This window comes from Eriocheir sinensis, chromosome 2 (genome assembly GCF_024679095.1).
Source record: "Eriocheir sinensis breed Jianghai 21 chromosome 2, ASM2467909v1, whole genome shotgun sequence".
Classification (NCBI taxonomy): domain Eukaryota; kingdom Metazoa; phylum Arthropoda; class Malacostraca; order Decapoda; family Varunidae; genus Eriocheir; species Eriocheir sinensis.
In genome coordinates this window covers 25,858,504-25,880,462 of record NC_066510.1, presented here as the reverse complement: position 1 = coordinate 25,880,462, position 21,959 = coordinate 25,858,504, and the positions used below count along the sequence as shown (strand labels likewise).

The following is a 21,959-nucleotide window of genomic DNA, read 5'->3' as shown; positions in this document are numbered from 1 at the left end:
TGCAGGATAATTATAGTAAAAAAAAAAGTACATATATACGATGAGGTTGCGCGTACACTGCCTGATCATCTCTTAACTACTTCGACATTCAAGGTCTTCAGAAAGATATCCAAAAGTAGAATAGAGTTGCGTGTTCTAACATTTGGGGTGCTATTACAAGACCATCGCTTCTCACATCAACTATATTTAAAGGTCAAAGAGAGGATCAATCGTGTTCTAATGGGTCTTTTTTTAGGTTCACGGTACAGAAGAAGGGTCAAACTACCACCAGGATCTTAAAACTACTCCTGGAAATGCCTACAACTCCTGCGAAAGCCTTGTCAAATATGTGAACTTGGAAGGCGAAATGTTTTAAAATGCGACCCTTGGTTTTGAATGTCAGAAGCGACTTTATTATAAGCCGTGGAAGCTGCCTTTGCATGATGCCGCCATTCAAAGCTCTGCTAGTCTCACACGCCCCCTGGGTTTGCATTTCCGGGGGCAGGAGCGTCAGGGATTATGCGAATGACACACACACACACACACACACACACACGATTACTCTAAGTCGTATTACAAGACATTTCGCCGCCCAAGAACACATATTTGATAAGACTTTCGTAGGAGTTCAGTGCATTTCCAGGAGTAGTTTTATGACCCTGGTGGTATTGTGACCCTTCTTCTGTACCGTGAACCTCAAGAAACACCCATTAGAACCCGACTGACCCCTCTTTGACCCCCCAAGAACATATATTTGACAAGGCTTTCGTAGGAGTTCAGTGCATTTCCAGGAGTAGTTTTATGACCCTGGTGGTATTGTGACCCTTCTTCTGTACCGTGAACCTCAAGAAACACCCATTAGAACCCGACTGACCCCCTCTTTGACCTTTAGAAATAGCTGATATGAGAAGCGAAAGCGTCTTATAATATTCTTACCAAGTCCGGTTCAGTTCTATAAATAAAGCAACATAGACCATTTGGCGCAGCAGATATTTAAAATTCCATCAGCATCCAGCAGCGAGTGAAAAAATGAAATAACAAACACGTAAAGAAATAGTTATACAGTTCTCTGCTGATGATATAAGCCGAGGTAAAGGAAGAACAGCTATATTGCCTGAACGTCTTTTATTACAGTATTGCCAACAGCGAGAGCGATGACAGCACACCAACACACACGCGGTAGAAGGACGATCGAAGTGAATCATCAGAGACAAGCCTCCAAGTCAACTAAACCCGTATGGCGATGCTGGGAACGACACGGCCAGACCAGGACAGCTAATGGGGTGTGAGGAGACATAATAGGAGGCACAATAGTCCCAATTAAACGCACAGCAGCACCACCACCGCAAGCTAAAGTGGACGCTTGAACTAAGATCATTAAGAGCACTATCCTCGTAATTATGCTGTGAGTCGTAAGCCGGGCATATCGAAAACAAGCAGAAGTCTCTCTCTCTCTGAACACACACACACACACACACACACACACTACAAGAAGAGGCGAGGGCGAGCAGAACACAGAGGAAAGGCAAACGGAAACAAACACACAAACACATTTCTCAAACATCACTCACGGAAGAAAAGAAGAAAAAAGCGACTTACCTCCCATTTGAAGTGAACGATGTAACGAGACAAAGGCAGAGAGAGAGAGAGAGAGAGAGAGAGAGAGAGAGAGAGGGGAGGGGGGTCAGAAGGAAGCATCATTCGAGAGTGGGAAAACAAGTCAATTTGCAGCATAATCGCTTGACTGAGTGACTAGAGAAAGGGATAAACAGCTCAAGGGGGAAGAAGGATGAGGTTGGGAGATAGTAGTGCTCTCTCTCTCTCTCTCTCTCTCTCTCTCTCTCTCAAGCACAACACATCTGCCTCCCCTTATCTATACGAGAGAGAGAGAGATCCCTATTCACTTAATACTACTTGTTTAAGAGGTTACCGCATGCTATCAATTGGTAATTTATCCGTTTATTCTTTACTTCTTTAAATTCATCTCCGAGACCCACACCACTCAGCGCTGTTAACCTCTCCCTCCCCTCCCTTCACCTAGGCCTCCCCTGCTTCCCTCCGTAACCGTAACCCCACAGTAAAAATCCTTCTGCTCGCGACTCGTAAACTGAAATGGCTCGTAAACGCTTCATAATACGGAAAGTTGATCTTAAACTCAAGTCACCACGATGTCCTGCCCAAAAATCGTGAACACTCGAGACTAGTTTGAAATATCACGTTAATCCAGTGAAATGAATTTGTATTGTTAATGTGCATATAGCTCATTCGAGGATGCATTTTAATCGTAGTTTCACATTCAACACCATAACTACAAACGACGTGAGTGAAAGAAGAGATTCTGAAACTGCTCCGCGTTCATGCGGAGTTGAAACGTCAGAGTCTCCCCGGCGAGCCTTCAGTGGCGAGCGAGGAGCGGTGGGAGAAGGAAGGAAGGTCACGGAGGAGGAGGAAGAACACTCGAGCTGTAGTCTGGTCAGGTAAGGTGGCGTACTGACATTTGGTAATTGGGAGTGGTACTGTTTTGTTGGTCGATATGAAGCTTGTCAGTTGTAAAGTGGGTATCGGTAGATTGGCTGTGGGCGTTACGTTGGACTTTAATCAAAACGAGTTCGTAGGTCACTCCCAAGTAGTAATGAGGTTCGTCTAGTGCTTCTTTTGATTTTGTTGCTCAAACGTGACGCTTGTTCGCTATTATATGGTTGGTGTTAGGTTGGCTATGGGCGTTACTTTGGACTTGAAGTATAACAAGTTAAGTCATTCCCAAGTTGTAATGCTATATGACTGGTGCTTCTATTTCATTTATTTTTGTTGCTCGTGACGCTTGTTCATGGTTGGTGGTAGGGGTTATGTTGCATTGAATGTCTAACGAGCACTTACTCTGTTCCCGTTATATATAGTGCGGTTTGTCTAGTGCTTGTAGCCGGGATAGTTTTGTTTTTTGTTGCTCAACGTGACGCTTGTTTGATAGCTATGAAATGGTTGGCGGTGGGTTGTTTGTAGCCATTATGATTCACCTAATGTAAAACGCACTTAATTCATTCCCTAGTTACAGTGATTCATTGGTGATCATTGGTTGGTGGTAGGTTGTTTGTAGGTGTTACATCGCAATTAACGCACAATGAGCTTGCAATTCATTCCCTAATTATAGTGAGGTTCTACTCGTGCTGCAGCCGGTGGTAAAGAACGTGATGTGAACGTTACATTGTGAAGATTCGTCATTTGGTGTAATCCATGCTGCATTAAGAAGATTCATAAATTTCATACAGACAAGGTTAAATTGGTAGTTTAAACTTGTTAGCAGTTAGGGTCAGGCAGTTTCCTAGTATTCATATATTCCGACACATAGGTTGGGGTACTGGGAGCATGCGTAGTTTCAGAGTATCAATGAGAAATACAGACCATAAGTGTTTGAATGAATTTAGAACTTGACCATCCCACGTTGTACATTCTCCCTGCCACATTTAAGCGCCAACTTTTACCTTGCTTTTACCCACCCAGCCCCTTGCACACACCCATTCACATCACAATGATCAAATAACCAAAACTCTGCAGGGGATTGTGATAAACATATGAACTGAAGATGGTGTCTCTCTACAGGTGGGCGTTCCCAAGGGCAATGAGCTACTCCAAAGTGACCTCGAGCATGGAGCAGGGAACGGGTGGTGACTTCAGCAATGTCAGGTCTCCTCAAAAACATCAGCAGTTGTAGGACAGTAGTAACAGCAGTAGCAGTGGTGGTGGGTAATTTCTTCCCATTCCATAACACAAAATTGAGCTTTTAAAGTTTCTGAAATAGGTATCCCACTCAAATCCAAGAATAACTTAAATCATTTAATATTTTTCAAAAAGTTGATCTCTGATTTATTTGATGGTAACATCATCTGTGAATTTTATATAGCTCATGCACCATATTCATTTACATTAGGTCATAGTACATTGTCTCCCTCACTTTATCTGCTTCATAATGTTCATCATAGTTATTTGTAATACAGTACTGTCTCCAAGTTTGCAATAAATAGGTCGATGTTGCGGGTCGCAAACATTGAAATCGCAAACTTTGAACCATCATTCTTACGGGGAAAATTGAAAACCAACGACAACTTACACTTGTCCACCCATCCAGGTAGCCAAGCACATGTGTGCCGCACACTGGGCATGAGCAGCTGGCAGGCGGCTGATGATGGTGATGGTGATGATGAGTGTCAGTGGCATGACCTTTGCATCAGTGCCACCTGAACGGTGTTTTTGTCGGGCCCGTGTGTGTGGCTGTATTTGTTGTTGGTTTGGGCTTCTCAATTTGCCAGTTCTTGTTTTCCACATGTTGCACGGGACCCTTTCCATCTCTTCTTTTTGAAAAGGAAGAGATGAAAGAAAAGAAAGAGGTCCCACGCAACATGTGGAAGGTGGGAATTGGCAGATTGAGGAGCCTGGGCACAGCCACACACATACAGGCCCCGATGAAGGTGCCGTTTGGGTGGCGCCGATGCGGGGGCCAAGCCGCCAACGCTCATCATCATCAGCCACCCATCAGCTGCTTGGGCCCAGCGTGCAGTCAGGGCTGCTCCCACACATGTGCCTGACTGCCCGGATCCCACTCACTATGCTTCCCAGGGGGTGGGTAAGAGTGAAAATGGGAATCAAAGACCACAACAAGGTGTGAAAAAAAATGGTTTTAGCAGCCTTTTCCTTTTCCTTTCGGGTCATATCGCAATTTCAGTTTTCAATAAAAATCCAGTTTTTGGAGTCCCTATCGCAAACTTCAAACTCACAATCCTGGAGACAGTACTATTTTGTGAGCTTTTACTTTTCACCAGCCAGTGGCAAGGCTCATCAGATGCTGTACTAGAATCTAGACTCGAGGGCAAGAACTATAGGTATGTTGCAAATCCTTATAAGTTTTATTGATTCACACTGCAAGCTACATGTGCTTCTTAGAAACAGCAGTTATAAATTATGGCTGCTCTTTCATCAGTATTAATGGAAAACATAGCTGGGTCACCCGACAATAATGAACAAAGTAACATTAATAATATTCATAGTAGAATAATGGAGAGTAAGTTAAGCGGTGTCCATCTTTTCCTCTGACACTACCTTGACAGTCTCGGAGACAATTTCGATAGGCCGCGTGACGGTCTTGAGCACCTCAGTCACCCCGCGCTTGTATGCATACTTGCCGACCCTGTAAAGATACCGTGTAGGAGTTAGTTCAAAATTGCGCCAAGCATCAAAGGTCATGTGGCATTATTCCAAGATGCAAGTAAAACAGAAAGGTAAAGCAAAATTATACAGCAGTGGGTGTATTTTCAGACTCAATGATAGGACTAAGAGAGATTTAACAGAATTTGTTGAGAGAAGGAATTTATAATATCTAATGATTAGAAGAAACATATCAGGCAAAGCATGGGGCATAGACTTTGTATGACACAGGAGGGGGATGGAGTGTCAAGCATCACGACAGAAGTGGGGTTATCTAAAAAGAGAACAGAAGGAGCAACGGAGATGGAAGAGGAAGGGTAGAGGGAATTAGCAGGGGAGTAGATAGTCTGGAGCAGCTACACCTTGCCATGATCATAATTGCCCTACCTTCCCTTTAAAAGCACACATTCAAGTAAATTGCATCAAAGGACCTAGGGCTGCTTTCACAGTCATTTTGTTTGTTTTGATCGTTACCAATGGCGCCAATCGACGATATAGTTTTCCACGTGAAACTGGGCGATGGGATAGTGGCGGCTGCAGAGGAAGCGAGAGGTGTTGAGTGTGTGTGGTAAGGTGCAGGGCTAGGTTAACCCCGCAGCCGCCACTACCCCATCGGCCAAATTTAAGTGGAAATTCTATAGCGCCGATCGCCGCCATTGGTAACAGACAAAACAACTGTGAAAGCGACCCCTAATGTTTTTAACTGAAGGTGTCCTCTCTACAAGTATGAATCAGATGTTACTACGCTCTTCTTTTCACAAGGGCCTCTTTTCCTTTCTCTCCACTCAATCCTTTGTCAACTTCTAAATCTATCATAACTGGACATAATACCCTCCCTCCTCTCATATTTTCTTCCAGTCCCCTTGCTCCTCTTTTTGTTCAGTCTGTCATATTAGGATATTCTTTCTGTCTTTGATCCTGACACTCTACCTCCCTTTCATCTTACTCTTACAAACACCTCCTTCAAAGCTTACTACTGATTGTTCTATTTCCTTGAACCCCTCCTAAAGTCTTCACCTCTTAAGAAACCCTTACTGCCTCCTCAGATGACACTATCTCTGCCATTGCAAAATATATATAACTCAATCTCACATTGATGACCCTTTTACTATCTCCCTTAAATGCTCACCTCCTTTCCCTTCCCCTCCTTGCCCCTCTATCCAATCTACCAACAAGCTTAATCTTAATCTCGCATTACCTCCTGGCTCCTTGTCTCTTCCATATCATTCAAACCTCAACTCCCCTGATCTCCCTTCTCATCGAATGACTCTGATCCTCCAGCCTCTTCGATCTGTGACTCCTTCATTCCTACCATCATATCTTGCTATTTGTCAACTACTTTCCAGGATGCCCATTCTCCACTAGAATATTTGTGACTTTTGATCCAATAGACATGATTTTCATTCTCTTTTCTATGAATCAAGTTACATATGCTTATGAAACCTTCCTTGTTCTACTACTCATACCATTTTAATCATTCTCATCATCCTTCCTCTGCTTCTTTTATGCATACTCTCTTGCAGAATCACCACACTTCTCCATATAGTATTACTTCCTTCTTTCATCATAACTCTCAATTCTCCTCAACTTATCTTCACATACACTAAAGTCTGTTCACTTAAGTCCGACCCAAGCTGACAACATAAACCAAAGTGTGTTTGCAAGCTGAGTGCTGATTGGCTACTGCTATGACTTCCAAGTTTTCTTTAACCTCTGTTTGTGTTTATCTCACGCATCACTTTCTGCTAATCTGCACTGTGCTTACGAACACGCTTAGGTTTATGTTGTCAGCTTGGGTCAGACAAGTGAACATACTATACCATATTATTTCCCTTTACCTTACCATAGACTCATTGACCTCTGGAACCTGACATATTACAATTTACTAGTATTAGCTCCCTCAATTATAAAATAGATAAAAACTGTAACAAATACTATAACACAAAGGTATCATGTATACACAAATATTTATAGAGACCTAGGAGACTAAAAATAGTAGTAATTAATCTATCATTCATTCATCTTTGACGCCTGCTCCTAGGAGCACCCACCAGGGGATGGCCACGGCAGAAGAGTTTCCATCTCTCTCTATCCAGACACTCCCTCCTTGCCTGCTCAAAGTTTCTCAAGGATCTTTCACCCCTCTCCCTGACACACTCCTGCACCCTATCTCTCCATTTCACTGGAGGTCGTCCTCTAACATTCCCTCCCTCTATCTCACTCACATACACCCTCCTGGTCATCTTACTCTCCTCCATTCGCTCATGTGGCCAAACCAATTTACAGTCTGTCGCTTCACTTCTTCCATCACTCCACACTTCTTCCCTTCACCCACATGACATTCCAAAATGCTTATATACACTTTCATTACTCATTCCATCCATTCTACTCACCACATGCACTCCTCAAGTAACTCATTTCCAAAATTAATCCATCTCTCTCATCAACCCTTTCCCGCTGATCAAGAAGAATGAATACAGACAGGTGAGTAAGCAATAAACATGAATGAAGAAGATACACCTAACCTATGAATCTCATGAATGAATAAATGTAAGAAATATGGTGACAAATGTGTAGAGCCACCCCTCACCTCTTTCCCTTCACATTGGCGACATCATAGGGACGCATCATAGTGGCACCGTCCTTGGTGATGACACACAGGTCAATGTTGGAGCCAGAACCCAGGTCGTTGAACACACCACCGGCGATGGCATCCCGCACCAGCTGCTTGGCATCATCCAGCTGGGAATCAAGTAAAAAGTATTAATAAACTAAGGTTATTGGAATATTTTGGGGTTTTTTCTAATCATACACCTTTAGATTTAAATACAACTCTAGTTTTTTGTACATCTATATTGATGTATCAGTTTACACCTTGGAGCAAAAGTCTAAAGAAATAAAATGAACAGCCTCAACAACCACCGAATAGTTTTGTAATTAATACCTTAAAACTCTCTCGATACCACTGTACCACATTTTTTAGCTCCGGCTCCTCTTATCACAATAATTTATATTAATAAACTTATCTCCTTTGTAAAACTTATGCGAGTCTTTATGAACATGCGAGTCTTTATGAACCTTTATGTAATGAGTACTATTTGTATCAGCAAAATTATTGGTATTAGTGCAGCCCTATTTTCTATTATATATGCAGAATGTACACATCACATGGGGAAACAGAAGCAAGACACACTAAACCACAAACATCTGTATCCTACGAGCCAAAACATCACGTCAAATACTCACCATCATGTCGGGTTTCCACCGTGCCTCAAAGACAGACATGGCCGCCAAGGAACCTGAGCCCATGGTGGTGTAGGGCAGGCGGTCAGTGGAGCCGTGAGGGTGGATGGAGTAAATGTGAGAACCAAATTTGTCAACACCTCCCAGCACCAGGGCAGCCCCGACGTGGCCCTATGAAGACAGGATATGTCATTGATGTGATAAAAGATTAGGAACATTCATTAAATATAAATTCTCACAAAGTGGAAAAAAATGCAGAAGATGAACATTACAAATTTATAGTTACAATGAGGTGGATAAATAAGATAAAAATATGATGGCAAAATCTTCAGAAGCATAAATTTAATCTTCTATATACAGTTGGAAATGTTACAGTTATTACTTTTATTAGAACTCCCTCAAGACTATAGTAGCACCATCTTTACAATCATCACAATCACTAGCCTTGAAGAAATGCTTTGAATGCTGATTTCAGATTTCATAACATCCAATTTCTTATCTACTCCAAATATGGAAAAATATTGCAAGTCTTTGGTCATGGTTACATAGTCCAATAAAGCTTACACAAACACTTCAGAGAGAGAACCATATCTATACTTTGTGTGTGTGTGTATGAACACCTCACCTGGTAACGGAATAGCATCTGCTTCAGCATTGCATTGGCGGCAATGACGGGCACCTGGCGGCCAGTGTTGAGGCGGTGGAGCTCCAGCTGACTCGCCATCATCTGCGTCGTCATCTCAAGGTCGGCCGCAGTGCCTGGAAAACGGTTAATTCTCTAGGTGCTGAGTGTTTTCCTAATCCGTGGTGAAGTAATGGATAAAATCGTGTCCAAGTTTTTGTGGCAATCAAACTGACAATATAGTAGTAACCTGTATAGTAGTATCCTGGAATTGGTGCATGCCTAACTCATATTTGAAAATTTAATCCATACACTAACCTTAAAACCAGTAGTATTCTCATAACTATCTTTAAACTATGGAAGGTTTGATTCACTTTCAAGATTAATGTCTTCAATTTTATCACAAAATAACCAATTCAAATACACCCTTACTCCACTGAGGATGTTAGCGTTAATATTACAAAGTTAAACTACCGGTAGTACAGCTCTCTCTCTATACATGTATATTACTATATTATATTTGTAAGAAAATACCCCATCACAGTGAAAACTAAGTCTCAGCTAGATAAAGTAATACACTTTCCTCTCCCAGCAACTCTCTGACATTTAAGTTACCTTTTGAGGATAAAATTTTATTGTATTGGATATTCACCCAATCATTTGAAGCTATGAGTGATTAGTATTTCCCTGACCAATTATTGCATTATTGTTTGTGGCTTTGATTCAATTAAAACTATAAATGCCACAACAAGCACATGCTGAAGTACAAACCTGCTCCACAGCAGTACATGTTTGGCTGCAAATAGTGAATTTTGCTGCAGTTCTTATCTGCCACAATGTCCCCCTCAGTGGCCCGTGTGTCTGCCCCAAGGACCACGCCATCCTTGAACACTATCCCAGCAATGGTGGTGCCAGTCTTGCGGCACCTTGGGACCTGAAACCCTCTGGCTACCAAAGCTTCATTCCTGAAATGATCAATGATCCTTAGATTATGTCAACCACATCATGAAAAGTTTTACATAACAGACGTGAATATCTACAACAATATACTAATATAATACAAAAGAAGAATAAGGAAGAAGACAGTACTACTACATATATAAATGCCACAATGACTGTGTAATATATAACAGTTAAATAAGGGGGGGGGGGGGGGTCTGTATATCAAAATACTATGTAAGAATACTGAAATCAATTATCAGATGACATGAGCATGGTGTAAGATACAGTGGATTGTCAATTTAACATGAATTTATTTGATCATTTGCTTGGCATGAGGCCCTGATATTGAGATACATTACTGATTCTGCTTGAGTAATTTTTATTTAGAACAAATCATATTTGCTGCATAATGATAATCCAGTCCGTGTAGCAAAAGAAGCAAAAAAAAAACTAAGAAATGGGCACTGAGAAAAAGATAAATAAAACAATAACATGAGGAGTGATGCCAACAACAGAGCAGCAGGTGGAAGATTGAACCACACCTGACCCTGGTGGGCTGAGGGAGAGAGTCAAGACCAATAGTGTTTGCTCAGGTTTTGTAAGGTTAAGTTTAGGGTATCTTCAAACACATGATAGCAAGCACCTTATGGTATAAATCAACAAAGAATGACCTCCCTTTCTTATGTAGAAAGTCTCATTAGTAAGGAAGCATATATAAATTTTCCGAGTCAAGACCTTTAGTGTTTGTTTAGGTTTTGTTAGGTTATGTTAGATTAAGTTTAGGGTATCTTCAAATACATGATAGCCTGCATCTAATGGTATAAATCAACAAAGAATGACCTCCCTTTGTTGCATAGAAAGTCTCATTAGTAAGGAAGCATATATGAATTTTCTGATTCGAGACCAATAGTAACTATCAGGTTATGTCAGGTAACGTTAGGTTAGGTTTAGGGTATCTTCCAACACATGATAGCCAGCACCTTATGGTATAAATCATCAAAGAATGGCATCACTTTGTTGTATAAAAAATTTCATTAGTAAGAAAGAAATATGCATTTTCTGGGTCTACACCTAGTGTTTGTTTTGTTTTTGTTAGGTTATGTTAGGTTAAGTTTAGGGTATCTTTAAACACATGATAGCCAGCATCTTATGGTATAAATCAACAAAGAATGACCTCACTTTTTTGTATAGAAAGTCACATTAATAAGGAAGCATATATGAATTTTCTGGGTCAAGACCTATAATGTTTGTTTTGGTTTTGTTAGGTTATGTAAGTTTAGGATATCTTCAAACACATGATAGCCAGCACATTATGGTATAAATCAACAAAGAATAACCTCATTTTGTTGTACAGAGTCTCATTAGTAAGGAAGCATATATGAATTTTCTGAGTTGAGACTGATGGTAACAGTATCAGGTTTTGTTAGGTTACATTAGGTTAAGTTTAGGGTATCTTCAAACACATGTTAGCCAGCACCTTATGGTATAAATCAAATAAGAATGACCTCACTTTTTTGTAAAGAAAGTCTCATTAGTAAGAAAGCATATATGAATTTTGAGTCAAGACATGTTTGTTTTGGTTTTGTTAGGATACGTTAGGTTAAGTTTAGGGTATCTTCAAACACATGATACCCAGCCCCTTATGGTATAAATCAACAAAGAATGACCTCACTTTTTTGTATAGAAAGTCTCATTAGTAAGGAAGCTTATATGAATGTTCTGAGTCAAGAATTAGTGTTTGTTTTGGTTTTGATAGGATATGTTAGGTTAAGTTTAGGGTATCTTCAAACACATGATAGCCAGCCCCTTATGGTAAAAATCAACAAAGAATGACCTCACTTTTTTGTATAGAAAGTCGCATTAGTAAGAAAGCATATATGAATTTTTTTAGTCAAGACCTATAGTGTTTGTTTTGGTTTTGTTAGGATACGTTAGGTTAAGTTTAGGGTATATTCAAACACATGATACCCAGCCCCTTATGGTATAAATCAACAAAGAATGACCTCACTTTTTTGTATAGAAAGTCTCATTAGTAAGGAAGCTTATATGAATGTTCTGAGTCAAGACTTAGTGTTTGTTTTGGTTTTGATAGGATATGTTAGGTTAAGTTTAGGGTATCTTCAAACACATGATAGCCAACCCCTTATGGTATAAATCAACAAAGAATGACCTCACTTTTATGTATAGAAAGTCTCATTAGGAAGGATGCATATATAAATTTTCTGAGTCAAGACCTATAGTGTCTGTTTTGGTTTTGTTAGGATACGTTAGGTTAAGTTTAGGGTATATTCAAACACATGATAGCCAGCCCCTTATGGTATAAATCAACAAAGAATGACCTCACTTTTTTGTATAAAAAGTCTAATTAGTGAGAAAGCTTATATGATTTTATTGAGTAAAGACCTAAAGTGTTTGTTTTGGTTTTGTTAGGATATGTTAGGTTAAGTTTAGGGTATCTTCAAACACATGATAACCAGCACCTTATGGTTTAAATCAACAATGAATGACCTCACTTTGTTGTATAGAAAGTCTTATGAGTAAGAAAGCATATATGAATGTTCTGAGTCAAGATCTATAGTGTTTGTTTTGTTTTTGTTAGGTTAAGTTTAGGGTATCTTCAAACACATCTTAGCCAGCACCTTCCTAATGAGACTTTCTACACAAAAAAGTGAGGTCATTCTTTGTTGATTTATACCATAAGGTGCTAACATTACTTTGAAGAGACCTAAACTTATTTGAACTTTCTAAACACTATAGGTCTTGACTCAGAACATTCATATGCTTTCTTACTGAGACTTTCTATACAAAAAAGTGAGGTCATTCTTTGTTGATTTATACCATAGGGGCTGGCTATCATGTGTTGGAAGCTTAAACTAACCTAACGTATCCTAACAAACAAGGTCTTGACCATATAAGCTGGACACTATACAAAAACACACTATAGGTCTTGACTCAGAAAATTTATATATGCATCCTTCCTAATGAGACTTTCTATACATAAAAGTGAGGTCATTCTTTGTTGATTTATACCATAAGGGGTTGGCTATCATGTGTTTGAAGATACCCTAAACTTAACCTAACATATCCTATCAAAACCAAAACAAACACTAAGTCTTGACTCAGAACATTCATATAAGCTTCCTTACTAATGAGACTTTCTATACAAAAAAGTGAGGTCATTCTTTGTTGATTTATACCATAAGGGGCTGGGTATCATGTGTTTGAATATACCCTAAACTTAACCTAATGTATCCTAACAAAACCAAAACAAACACTATAGGTCTTGACTCAGAAAATTCATATACGCTTTCTTACTAATGAGACTTTCTATACAAAAAAGTGAGGTCATTCTTTGTTGATTCATACCATAAGGGGCTGGTTATCATGTGTTTGAAGATACCCTAAACTTAACCTAACGTATCCTAACAAAACCAAAACAAACACTATAGGTCTTGACTCAAAAAATTCATATATGCTTTCTTACTAATAAGACTTTCGATACAAAAAAGTGAGGCCATTCTTTGTTGATTTTTACCATAAGGGGCTGGCTATCATGTGTTTGAAGATACCCTAAACTTAACCTAACATATCCTATCAAAACCAAAACAAACACTATAGGTCTTGACTCAGAACATTCATATAAGCTTCCTTCCTAATGAGACTTTCTATACATAAAAGTGAGGTCATTCTTTGTTGATTTATACCATAAGGGGCTGGCTATCATGTGTTTGAAGATACCCTAAACTTAACCTAACGTATCCTAACAAAACCAAAACAAACACTATAGGTCTTGACTCAGAAAATTCATATAAGCTTCCTTACTAATGAGACTTTCTATACAAAAAAGTGAGGTCATTCTTTGTTGATTTATACCATAAGGGGCTGGCTATCATGTGTTTGAAGATACCCTAAACTTAACCTAACGTATCCTAACAAAACCAAAACAGACACTATAGGTCTTGACTCAGAAAATTTATGTATGCTTCCTTCCTTATGAGACTTCCAATACAAAAACGTGAGGTCATTCTTTGTTGATTTATACCATAAGGGGCTGGCTATCATGTGTTTGAAGATATCCTAAACTTAACTTAACATATCCTAACAAAACCAAAACAGACACTATAGGTCTTGACTCAGAAAATTTATATATGCTTCCTTCCTAATGAGACTTTCTATACAAAAAAGTGAGGTCATTCTTTGTTGATTTATACCATAAGGTGCTGGCTAACATGTCTTTGAAGAGACCCTAAACTTAACCTAACAAAAACAAAACAAACACTATAGATCTTGACTCAAAACATTCATATAAGCTTCCTTACTAATGAGACTTTCTATACAACAAAGTGAGGTCATTCATTGTTGATTTAAACCATAAGGTGCTGGTTATCATGTGTTTGAAGATACCCTAAACTTAACCTAACGTATCCTAACAAAACCAAAACAAACACTATAGGTCTTGACTCAAAAAATTCATATAAGCTTCCTTACTAATTAGACTTTTTATACAAAAAAGTGAGGTCATTCTTTGTTGATTTATACCATAAGGGGCTGGCTATCATGTGTTTGAAGATACCCTAAACTTAACCTAACGTATCCTAACAAAACCAAAACAGACACTATAGGTCTTGACTCAGAAAATTTATATATGCATCCTTCCTAATGAGACTTTCTATACATAAAAGTGAGGTCATTCTTTGTTGATTTATACCATAAGGGGTTAGCTATCATGTGTTTGAAGATACCCTAAACTTAACCTAACATATCCTATCAAAACCAAAACAAACACTAAGTCTTGACTCAGAACATTCATATAAGCTTCCTTACTAATGAGACTTTCTATACAAAAAAGTGAGGTCATTCTTTGTTGATTTATACCATAAGGGGCTGGTTATCATGTGTTTGAAGATACCCTAAACTTAACCTAACGTATCCTAACAAAACCAAAACAAACACTATAGGTCTTGACTCAAAAAATTCATATATGCTTTCTTACTAATAAGACTTTCTATACAAAAAAGTGAGGTCATTCTTTGTTGATTTTTACCATAAGGGGCTGGCTATCATGTGTTTGAAGATACCCTAAACTTAACCTAACATATCCTATCAAAACCAAAACAAACACTATAGGTTTTGACTCAGAACATTCATATAAGCTTCCTTACTAATGAGACTTTCTATACAAAAAAGTGAGGTCATTCTTTGTTGATTTATACCATAAGGGGCTGGCTATCATGTGTTGGAAGATACCCTAAACTTAACCTAACGTATCCTAACAAAACCAAAACAAACACTATAGGTCTTGACTCAAAAAAATCATATAAGCTTCCTTACTAATTAGACTTTTTATACAAAAAAGTGAGGTCATTCTTTGTTGATTTATACCATAAGCATATATAAATATACCAAGAAGCATATATAAATTTTCTGAGTCAAGACCTAGTGTCTTTTGGTTTCGTTAGGATATGTTAGGTTAAGTTTAGGGTATCTTCAAACACATGATAGCCAGCCCCTTATGGTATAAATCAACAAAGAATGACCTCACTTTTTTGTATAGAAAGTCTCATTAGTAAGGAAGCATATATGAATTTTCTGAGTGTTTCTTTTGGTTTTGTTAGGTTATGTTAGGTTAAGCTTAGGGTATCTTCAAACACATGATGGCCAGCACTCTGCAAGTTATTTTGCAGCTGCGGCTTCTGGCTGCGGCGGGTGTACAACAGGCATTGAAAAGTCAATCAGTTAATGATTTGTGACAGAAACAGTTATCAGATTATTTCATAACACCCAGAAAAGCACCAAAAGAAAAGTTTCGTAAGCCTGTGTGAGATTGGCGCACTTGTAAAATTTTACCCATTCCCATAACAATACGGCCCTCCCGCAGGGCTCCACTGCCAACCTGGCAGCCTCAATGCCTCGTAGTCCATTGCGAAGTGTGCTGTGCAGCTATACAGACAACGTGCACACAACTTAAAAAATATATATATATATACCTATGCTTATTAGGTTCGTTGGTATTATTTTACTTTTTTTTTTATTTTCACAGTTTATAATGGACTTTTGGCATTAATGGACTAAGTTCCCCCCCAATTAATCCATTATATCGAGTGTTTACTGTATGGTATTTTGAGGTGGTAAAGCTAAACTATAGATACATTTACAACATGAAAAAAATTAATGTAGTTCTCCAGGGTTACCAAGAAAGGTTATGCCGTTAATATGCAGGAGGAGTAGGCGTGGTCTGTGAAGCACAAGGGATATATATTCCAATTTATTTAGACCTCAGTTTATTCAGGATAACCTATTGAGCATCAGAAATTGTCTAAAAAATGTTTAAATTGGAATAATAACATACATAATTGGAAGCGCAATCAATCATACTCCCCGCATCATGGCTCATCAAACGCTGGGTGAGAGGCTGAGAGCAACTCGATTGAGTATTCTCTCATTACTGCTGTGCCGGCACCATTGCCAGATTCTCGTACTCAGAGCATCATATTTACCAGTTCCTGACTGATAACTATTGCTCAGAAGCACCGATAATTAACCATTTTATTGATAGCTACATATGAAGCCAGTTATATGGGTCAGAAAACAGCAAACATAAGAGGCTGAGTACGACAATCTGGCAACGTTGGTGGCTGGGTAGGAGCTTTCAAGTAGTCAGGGCCAATCACGAGCACTGACTTATTGTTGTGGCCATTGAGATACATATCTAGACTCAAAGCCAATCATATAGCTCCTTTTCACTTGCTAGGAGAAGCAGGAAGGATTTGAATTCACTCTTTTCTTAGACATGGAGTGTAAGACATGCTCCTTAACCCGGTAGCAGCAGGAATCACGTTTCTTAATGGTCCCTCCAAGCGAGAAAAATGACAAAAAATCACCCCTCACACAAACCATTTCATAATATATATCAAAGCATTTGTGATCAGATTATGCATCATCTATTTTAGGGGGGTTTATATCATGGCATAAATTTGGCCCGTCGCTGCTACACGGCAAAGCCACAAATTTGGCCCGTCGCTGCTACCAGGTTAACTGACTTCCAAATAATTCAGCGCTATTTGGGAAATGATAAGGGGGTATTGAGTGCCTTTGAAGAACATGGATTACCCACTAAGAGGCAGTGCGGTAATTGTGGGTGTGAACTGTCTCTCAGATCAAACAAGAGACAAGTCTACCCTCCACTGAAGTAGGTTAAGTATTGCATTAAAATTTAGTTTCATGTTCTTTTGTGGACACAGATTATGTTTTTATGGGCAGAATGTGACTTTATTTTGTGGAGAATTTATTTCTGAGCAAACCAGTAACAGTATAGGTCAAAAGAAAAAGGACGGGTAGAAGGAGGAGCGTAAGGTTGGAAGTCGGGGTTGGTGTATTTTTTAAATAGTTTATAATTATAATTGTACTTAAAGGGGGGCAAGGGGGGGCAAAGCACTTCCCATTAGGTAAGGTTGGTTTTGTTTAAAAATAATTCATGATTACTGAGAGAGAGAGAGAGAGACCCTCACTCCCTCGCTCTCACAGAAAACGGGTGTGGATGGCACGGCATGGGCTGGGTGTGCTATGGGGAGCTATAGTATTCCTGATATAATTACTCCCCAAAATTAGTTTTTTTACTGGTTTGCACAGAAAAAACTATCTCCACAAAAAAAGTAGTCATATTTTGCTCATGAAAACATAGTCTGTGTCTTGAAAATAATATGCCTACTCCTGCTGCATTTTTACTGTTTATACTATGTGATAAAACTAACCTAACCTAAGCAAACAAGGCACCACAAAAAAGGTACAAATGACTGAGCACAACTCCACACACAGTGAAACATGACAAGTGCCTGCCACAAGATATTTGAAACTTTACCATAACATCAATGAAGAGCGTGAAACAAAAACTGGGCAGATGATTGAGTAAGGGCTGATTCACACAACCAATCTGGGTTCAGACAGGCAGGCCGCCAGCTTGTTGTTTACTTACTTTACTTACTTTCTTATGATCCCGTCAAGATTTCTTACATACATTCTAATACAACTGTTGAAATTGACCTCTCTCTTTGCCACTCTATACTAATCGCTATATGAGAGCAACAGTTAGCGGGCTTTCTTTTTTTTAAATCTTTTTGTTGCCCTTGAGTTGCTGTGCTGAGAATGGGTAGAGAAAGTTCATTATTTTTAGAAGCAAATAGTCTAAATATCACGTTAGTATTGTTAATATTACAATTTATTCCCTTTTAACCCGTATTAGAACTTGAATATAGTAATAAAGGTTATACATATCACTGTGGAGCACTATTTATAGGTCATGTTTTAGAGTTGTATACGTAGCCTTCCCCATTCAGATAAAAAAAAAATGTTCACATGGTCTTAACCCAGTAGCGGCAACGGGCCAAATTTGTGGCTTTACTGTGTAGCAGCAACCGGCCAAATTTGTGCCATGATTTAAACCCCCCCAAATAGATGATACATAAACTGATCACAAATGCTTTGATATAAATTATGACATGGTTAGTGTGAGGGGTGATTTTTTCTCATTTTTCTCGCTTGGAGGGAAGAACCATTAAGAAACATGATCCCCACTGCTGCCAGGTTAAAAAAAAAAATGTTCACATGGTCTTAAATTACCCAGACAAACCACCTTTGCCAGGAAGCAAACCTCAGGGACCATATTCTCAAACGCTTCGCCACTTACACACTCACATTTGACAGGTTTTTTGAAGAGGAATTGGGCATTTCCAGAGGTACATTTATGATCCTGGTGGTAGTTTGACCCCTCTTCTGTACCTTAAATGTGAAAAACACCCATGAAAACCTGATTAAACTCCATTTTAGCCTTTGGAAATATATGACATGAGAGGTGGAAGCGTCTGAGAATACCGATCCAGCTGTGCCAATGACAATCAGTGTGGCCCAAGGAAACCCAGCCGAGACCAACAAGGGCCATATTATTAAACATTTCATTGCCCAAGTTCACATTTTAGACAAGGCTTGCGTAGGAGCTGTAAGCCTTTCCAGGAGTAATTTTATGACCCTGGTGGTAGTTCGACCCTTCTTCTGTACCACGAACCTGAAGAAACAGTCACTAGAACCCGACAGACCCCCTCTTTGACCTTCAGAAATAGTTGATGTGAGAAGTGAAAATGTCTTATAATACCGCCTCATGCAGCTGGTATTCTAAGACACTTTGCCATCTCACATCACCCATTTCTAAAGGTCAAAGAGGGGATCAATCAGGTTCTAATGAGTGCTTTTTTTAGGCTCAGGGTACAGAGGAAGGATCAAACTACCACCAGGGTCATAAAACTACCCCTGGAAATGCCCACAACTCCTACGAAAGCCTTGTCAAATATGTTTCTTTAGGCTCACGGTACAGAGGAAGGATCAAACTACCACCAGGGTCATAAAACTACCCTGGAAATACCCACGACTCCTACGAAAGCCTTGTCAAATATGTTTCTTTAGGCTCACGGTACAGAGGAAGGATCAAACTACCACCAGGGTCATAAAACTACCCTGGAAATACCCACGACTCCTACGAAAGCCTTGTTAAATATGTGTTTCTTCAGGTTCATGGTTCAAAAGAAGACTCACACTACCACCAGGGTCATAAAACTACCCCTGGAAATGCCCTCTACTCCTACGTCATATCACATGACCTATTTCTAAAGGTCAAAGAGGGGATCAATCAGGTTCTAATAAGTGCTTTTTTTTAGGCTCACGGTACAGAGGAAGGATCAAACTACCACCACGGTCATAAAACTACCCCTGGAAATGCCCTCAACTCCTACGTCATATCACAACACCTATTTCTAAAGGTCAAAGAGGGGATCAATCAAGTTCTAATGAGTGCTTTTTTTTAGGCTCACGGTACAAAGGAAGGATCAAACTACCACCAGGGTCATAAAACTACCCCTGGAAATGCCCACAACTCCTACGAAAGCCTTGTCAAATGTACGTTTCTTTAGGCTCACGGTACAAAGGAAGGATCAAACTACCACCAGGGTCATAAAACTACCCCTGGAAAGCCTTGTCAAATATGTGAACTTGGCGGCGAAATGTTTCAACTCCTCCTCACACCACCGGCGGGAGGAACCACTGACGCCCTGCCCTTCACCTGCCCTCACACTCGTCACTTGCCTTCCAAAGTTACTGAACTGGAACCCGGGCTGCGGCGTCTCCGTCTCTTCAACCATCCTGGCGGCGTGGAGCAAAAAAAGGCTTCTCGGCGGCTTCAGGATGACACTCACAACACCGCCTCGCCTCGCGCTGCTTCCGGCTCGGGTTGGGGCGAGGAGGCTCTCTCTTAATTCCCCTATATGCGAAATTAAAGTAACTATAGCATCTTTTCCTGACTAACTGCATGTATATTTGTTAGTTTATTGGATTAGTTTTGCTTTTTCGCCGTATCTGAATGGGGTAGGTTACGTGTATGACTCTAAAACATGACCTGCAAATAGTGCTCCACTGTGCTATGTATAACCTGTATTACTATATTCAAGTTATTATGCGGGTTAAGAGGCCATAAACTGTAATATTAATAATACTAACGTGATATTTAGATTATTTGCTTCTAAAAATAATGAACTTTCTCTGCCCATTCTCCACTCATCACTGTGTACACTTCAAAGGGATGACACTTCTAAAATAAAGATGGATAATTAATATGAAAATAATGGATAAACTATTAAGATTATTTAATGAAAATAATTATCATATTTGTCGCAAAACTAGTTCTAATAACACAGGTAACTATTGTGAGTTATTTTAAGGGAAGTGCAAGTCACTGCTGTAGGGTAGCAATAAAAAGTCCTAAAATAGCAAGGAGCTTCCTTATACGCCTTAGGCGGGGTTTCCACTATTCCGTTTTGACGGATCCGGCGACGTTAATGACGTCAAAATGACGTCAGGGAAACAGCGGCCGCTCGGCACGGATGATCCACTCCGTCAGCCCATCGCTCATCATTTGTTGACAATCATATGGACATCATTAACCATAACGACTTCTTGTATATGTTATTATGTAGCTAAGTACTTCTGTCTCATATTTTCATGATATGTAGGATATTCAACATCACTGGACTTGCACCCCCACCCCGACCCCGGATCCAAAAGTTAACTTGAGTTCATCTCTAGACGGGCTCCGCTCCGTTGATGACGTCACTGACGGTCGATGGATCCGTGAAAACGGAATAGTGGGAACCCCGCCTTAATATTAACTTATCGGCTGTTGTAAGTAAAGGGATTGAAGTTGAGGTGCCCCGCTCCCCTAGTAGACTATATACATCCTGGCGGACTTAAAATCAGCACGTAGGTTAGTAACGCGCAAGGAGGAAAGTGCAAGTAGAATCCTTGGTAACGTGGGTGAGCTCAAGGCTGCTGGCTGGGCTGGGCAAAGTCCTAGGGAAGTTATTTCGCTGGGTGACGTTACACCCATCCTGTTCACGGTTGTGTTGACATTCCCACCTAGCTTTTCCGGCAGCGTGAGACTCTAGCTAGCGTGACTGTTTGTTTTAGACATCCTCTGTCCACATGTTCCTTACTTGCAATAAACTTATCCTACACAATGGGGCTTTCCATAGTTCTCCTCCTTTTTCTGTTTGGTGACGGTGTATTGTAGCTCTCCATCGTGCTCGGCGGTTGCTCTTGCCTCACCTCTCCAGCGCAGGAGTTCCGGGAAGCATTTTAACTTCAGTAACCTGCCAGCACCTGGTTATGCCTGAGTTGAGATTTCCAGTTTTGCGAAACAAGCAGTTTTCTGTTAGTTACACTGTCGGTACAAAGACTGACGTTTCTGTTTCACATTACCCTGCAAACTGCCACAGATCCGTATTTCCTGAGGTGTGGTGACATCGATGTTTCCTGTTTACTTTCCCATAGAAGTGTAATGTTCTGTGAATTGGTTGCACAGTCTCTAGTTATCCTGTTGTACGTGCATGGCTTCCTGACACTTTACATATTGTCCCAGTGTGTGATGGGAAACAGAATT

At 39.9% G+C, this 21,959-nt stretch overlaps 1 protein-coding gene and 2 long non-coding RNA genes across 3 annotated transcripts; 2 read left to right on the top strand and 1 right to left on the bottom strand.

Moving 5' to 3' along the window:
* Window positions 1-1,379: 1,379 nt before the first annotated feature.
* Window positions 1,380-5,053, top strand: LOC127001830 (uncharacterized). The gene is made up of 3 exons (XR_007755476.1): window positions 1,380-2,456; window positions 3,577-3,716; window positions 4,794-5,053. It is a non-coding gene; the product is annotated as an uncharacterized LOC127001830 (long non-coding RNA).
* LOC127001819 (proteasome subunit beta type-7-like) lies at window positions 4,859-20,261 on the bottom strand. Its single transcript, XM_050867023.1, has 6 exons — window positions 20,111-20,261; window positions 9,812-10,005; window positions 9,044-9,177; window positions 8,422-8,589; window positions 7,766-7,917; window positions 4,859-5,158 (listed from the first exon to the last, which is right to left on the bottom strand). The coding sequence occupies exons 1-6, from the start codon at window positions 20,164-20,166 to the stop codon at window positions 5,038-5,040; spliced, it is 825 nt and encodes a 274-aa protein (XP_050722980.1). The 5' UTR covers window positions 20,167-20,261; the 3' UTR covers window positions 4,859-5,037.
* LOC127001838 (uncharacterized) lies at window positions 13,529-19,027 on the top strand. Its single transcript, XR_007755481.1, has 3 exons — window positions 13,529-13,938; window positions 14,108-14,199; window positions 14,528-19,027. It is a non-coding gene; the product is annotated as an uncharacterized LOC127001838 (long non-coding RNA).
* Window positions 20,262-21,959: the final 1,698 nt, after the last annotated feature.

What these genes read in the sequence shown, in the direction of transcription:
- LOC127001819 (XM_050867023.1), bottom strand. Translation starts at nt 20,166, where the DNA reads ATGGTTGAAGAGACGGAGACGCCGCAGCCCGGGTTCCAGTTCAGTAAC. An exon ending in CAGTTCAGTAACTTTGGAAG is followed by an intron (nt 10,006 to 20,110) that starts GCAAGTGACGAG and finishes TGATCATTTCAG; the next exon opens with GAATGAAGCTTTGGTAGCCA. An exon ending in GCCAATGTGAAGGGAAAGAG is followed by an intron (nt 5,159 to 7,765) that starts GTGAGGGGTGGC and finishes GTATCTTTACAG; the next exon opens with GGTCGGCAAGTATGCATACA.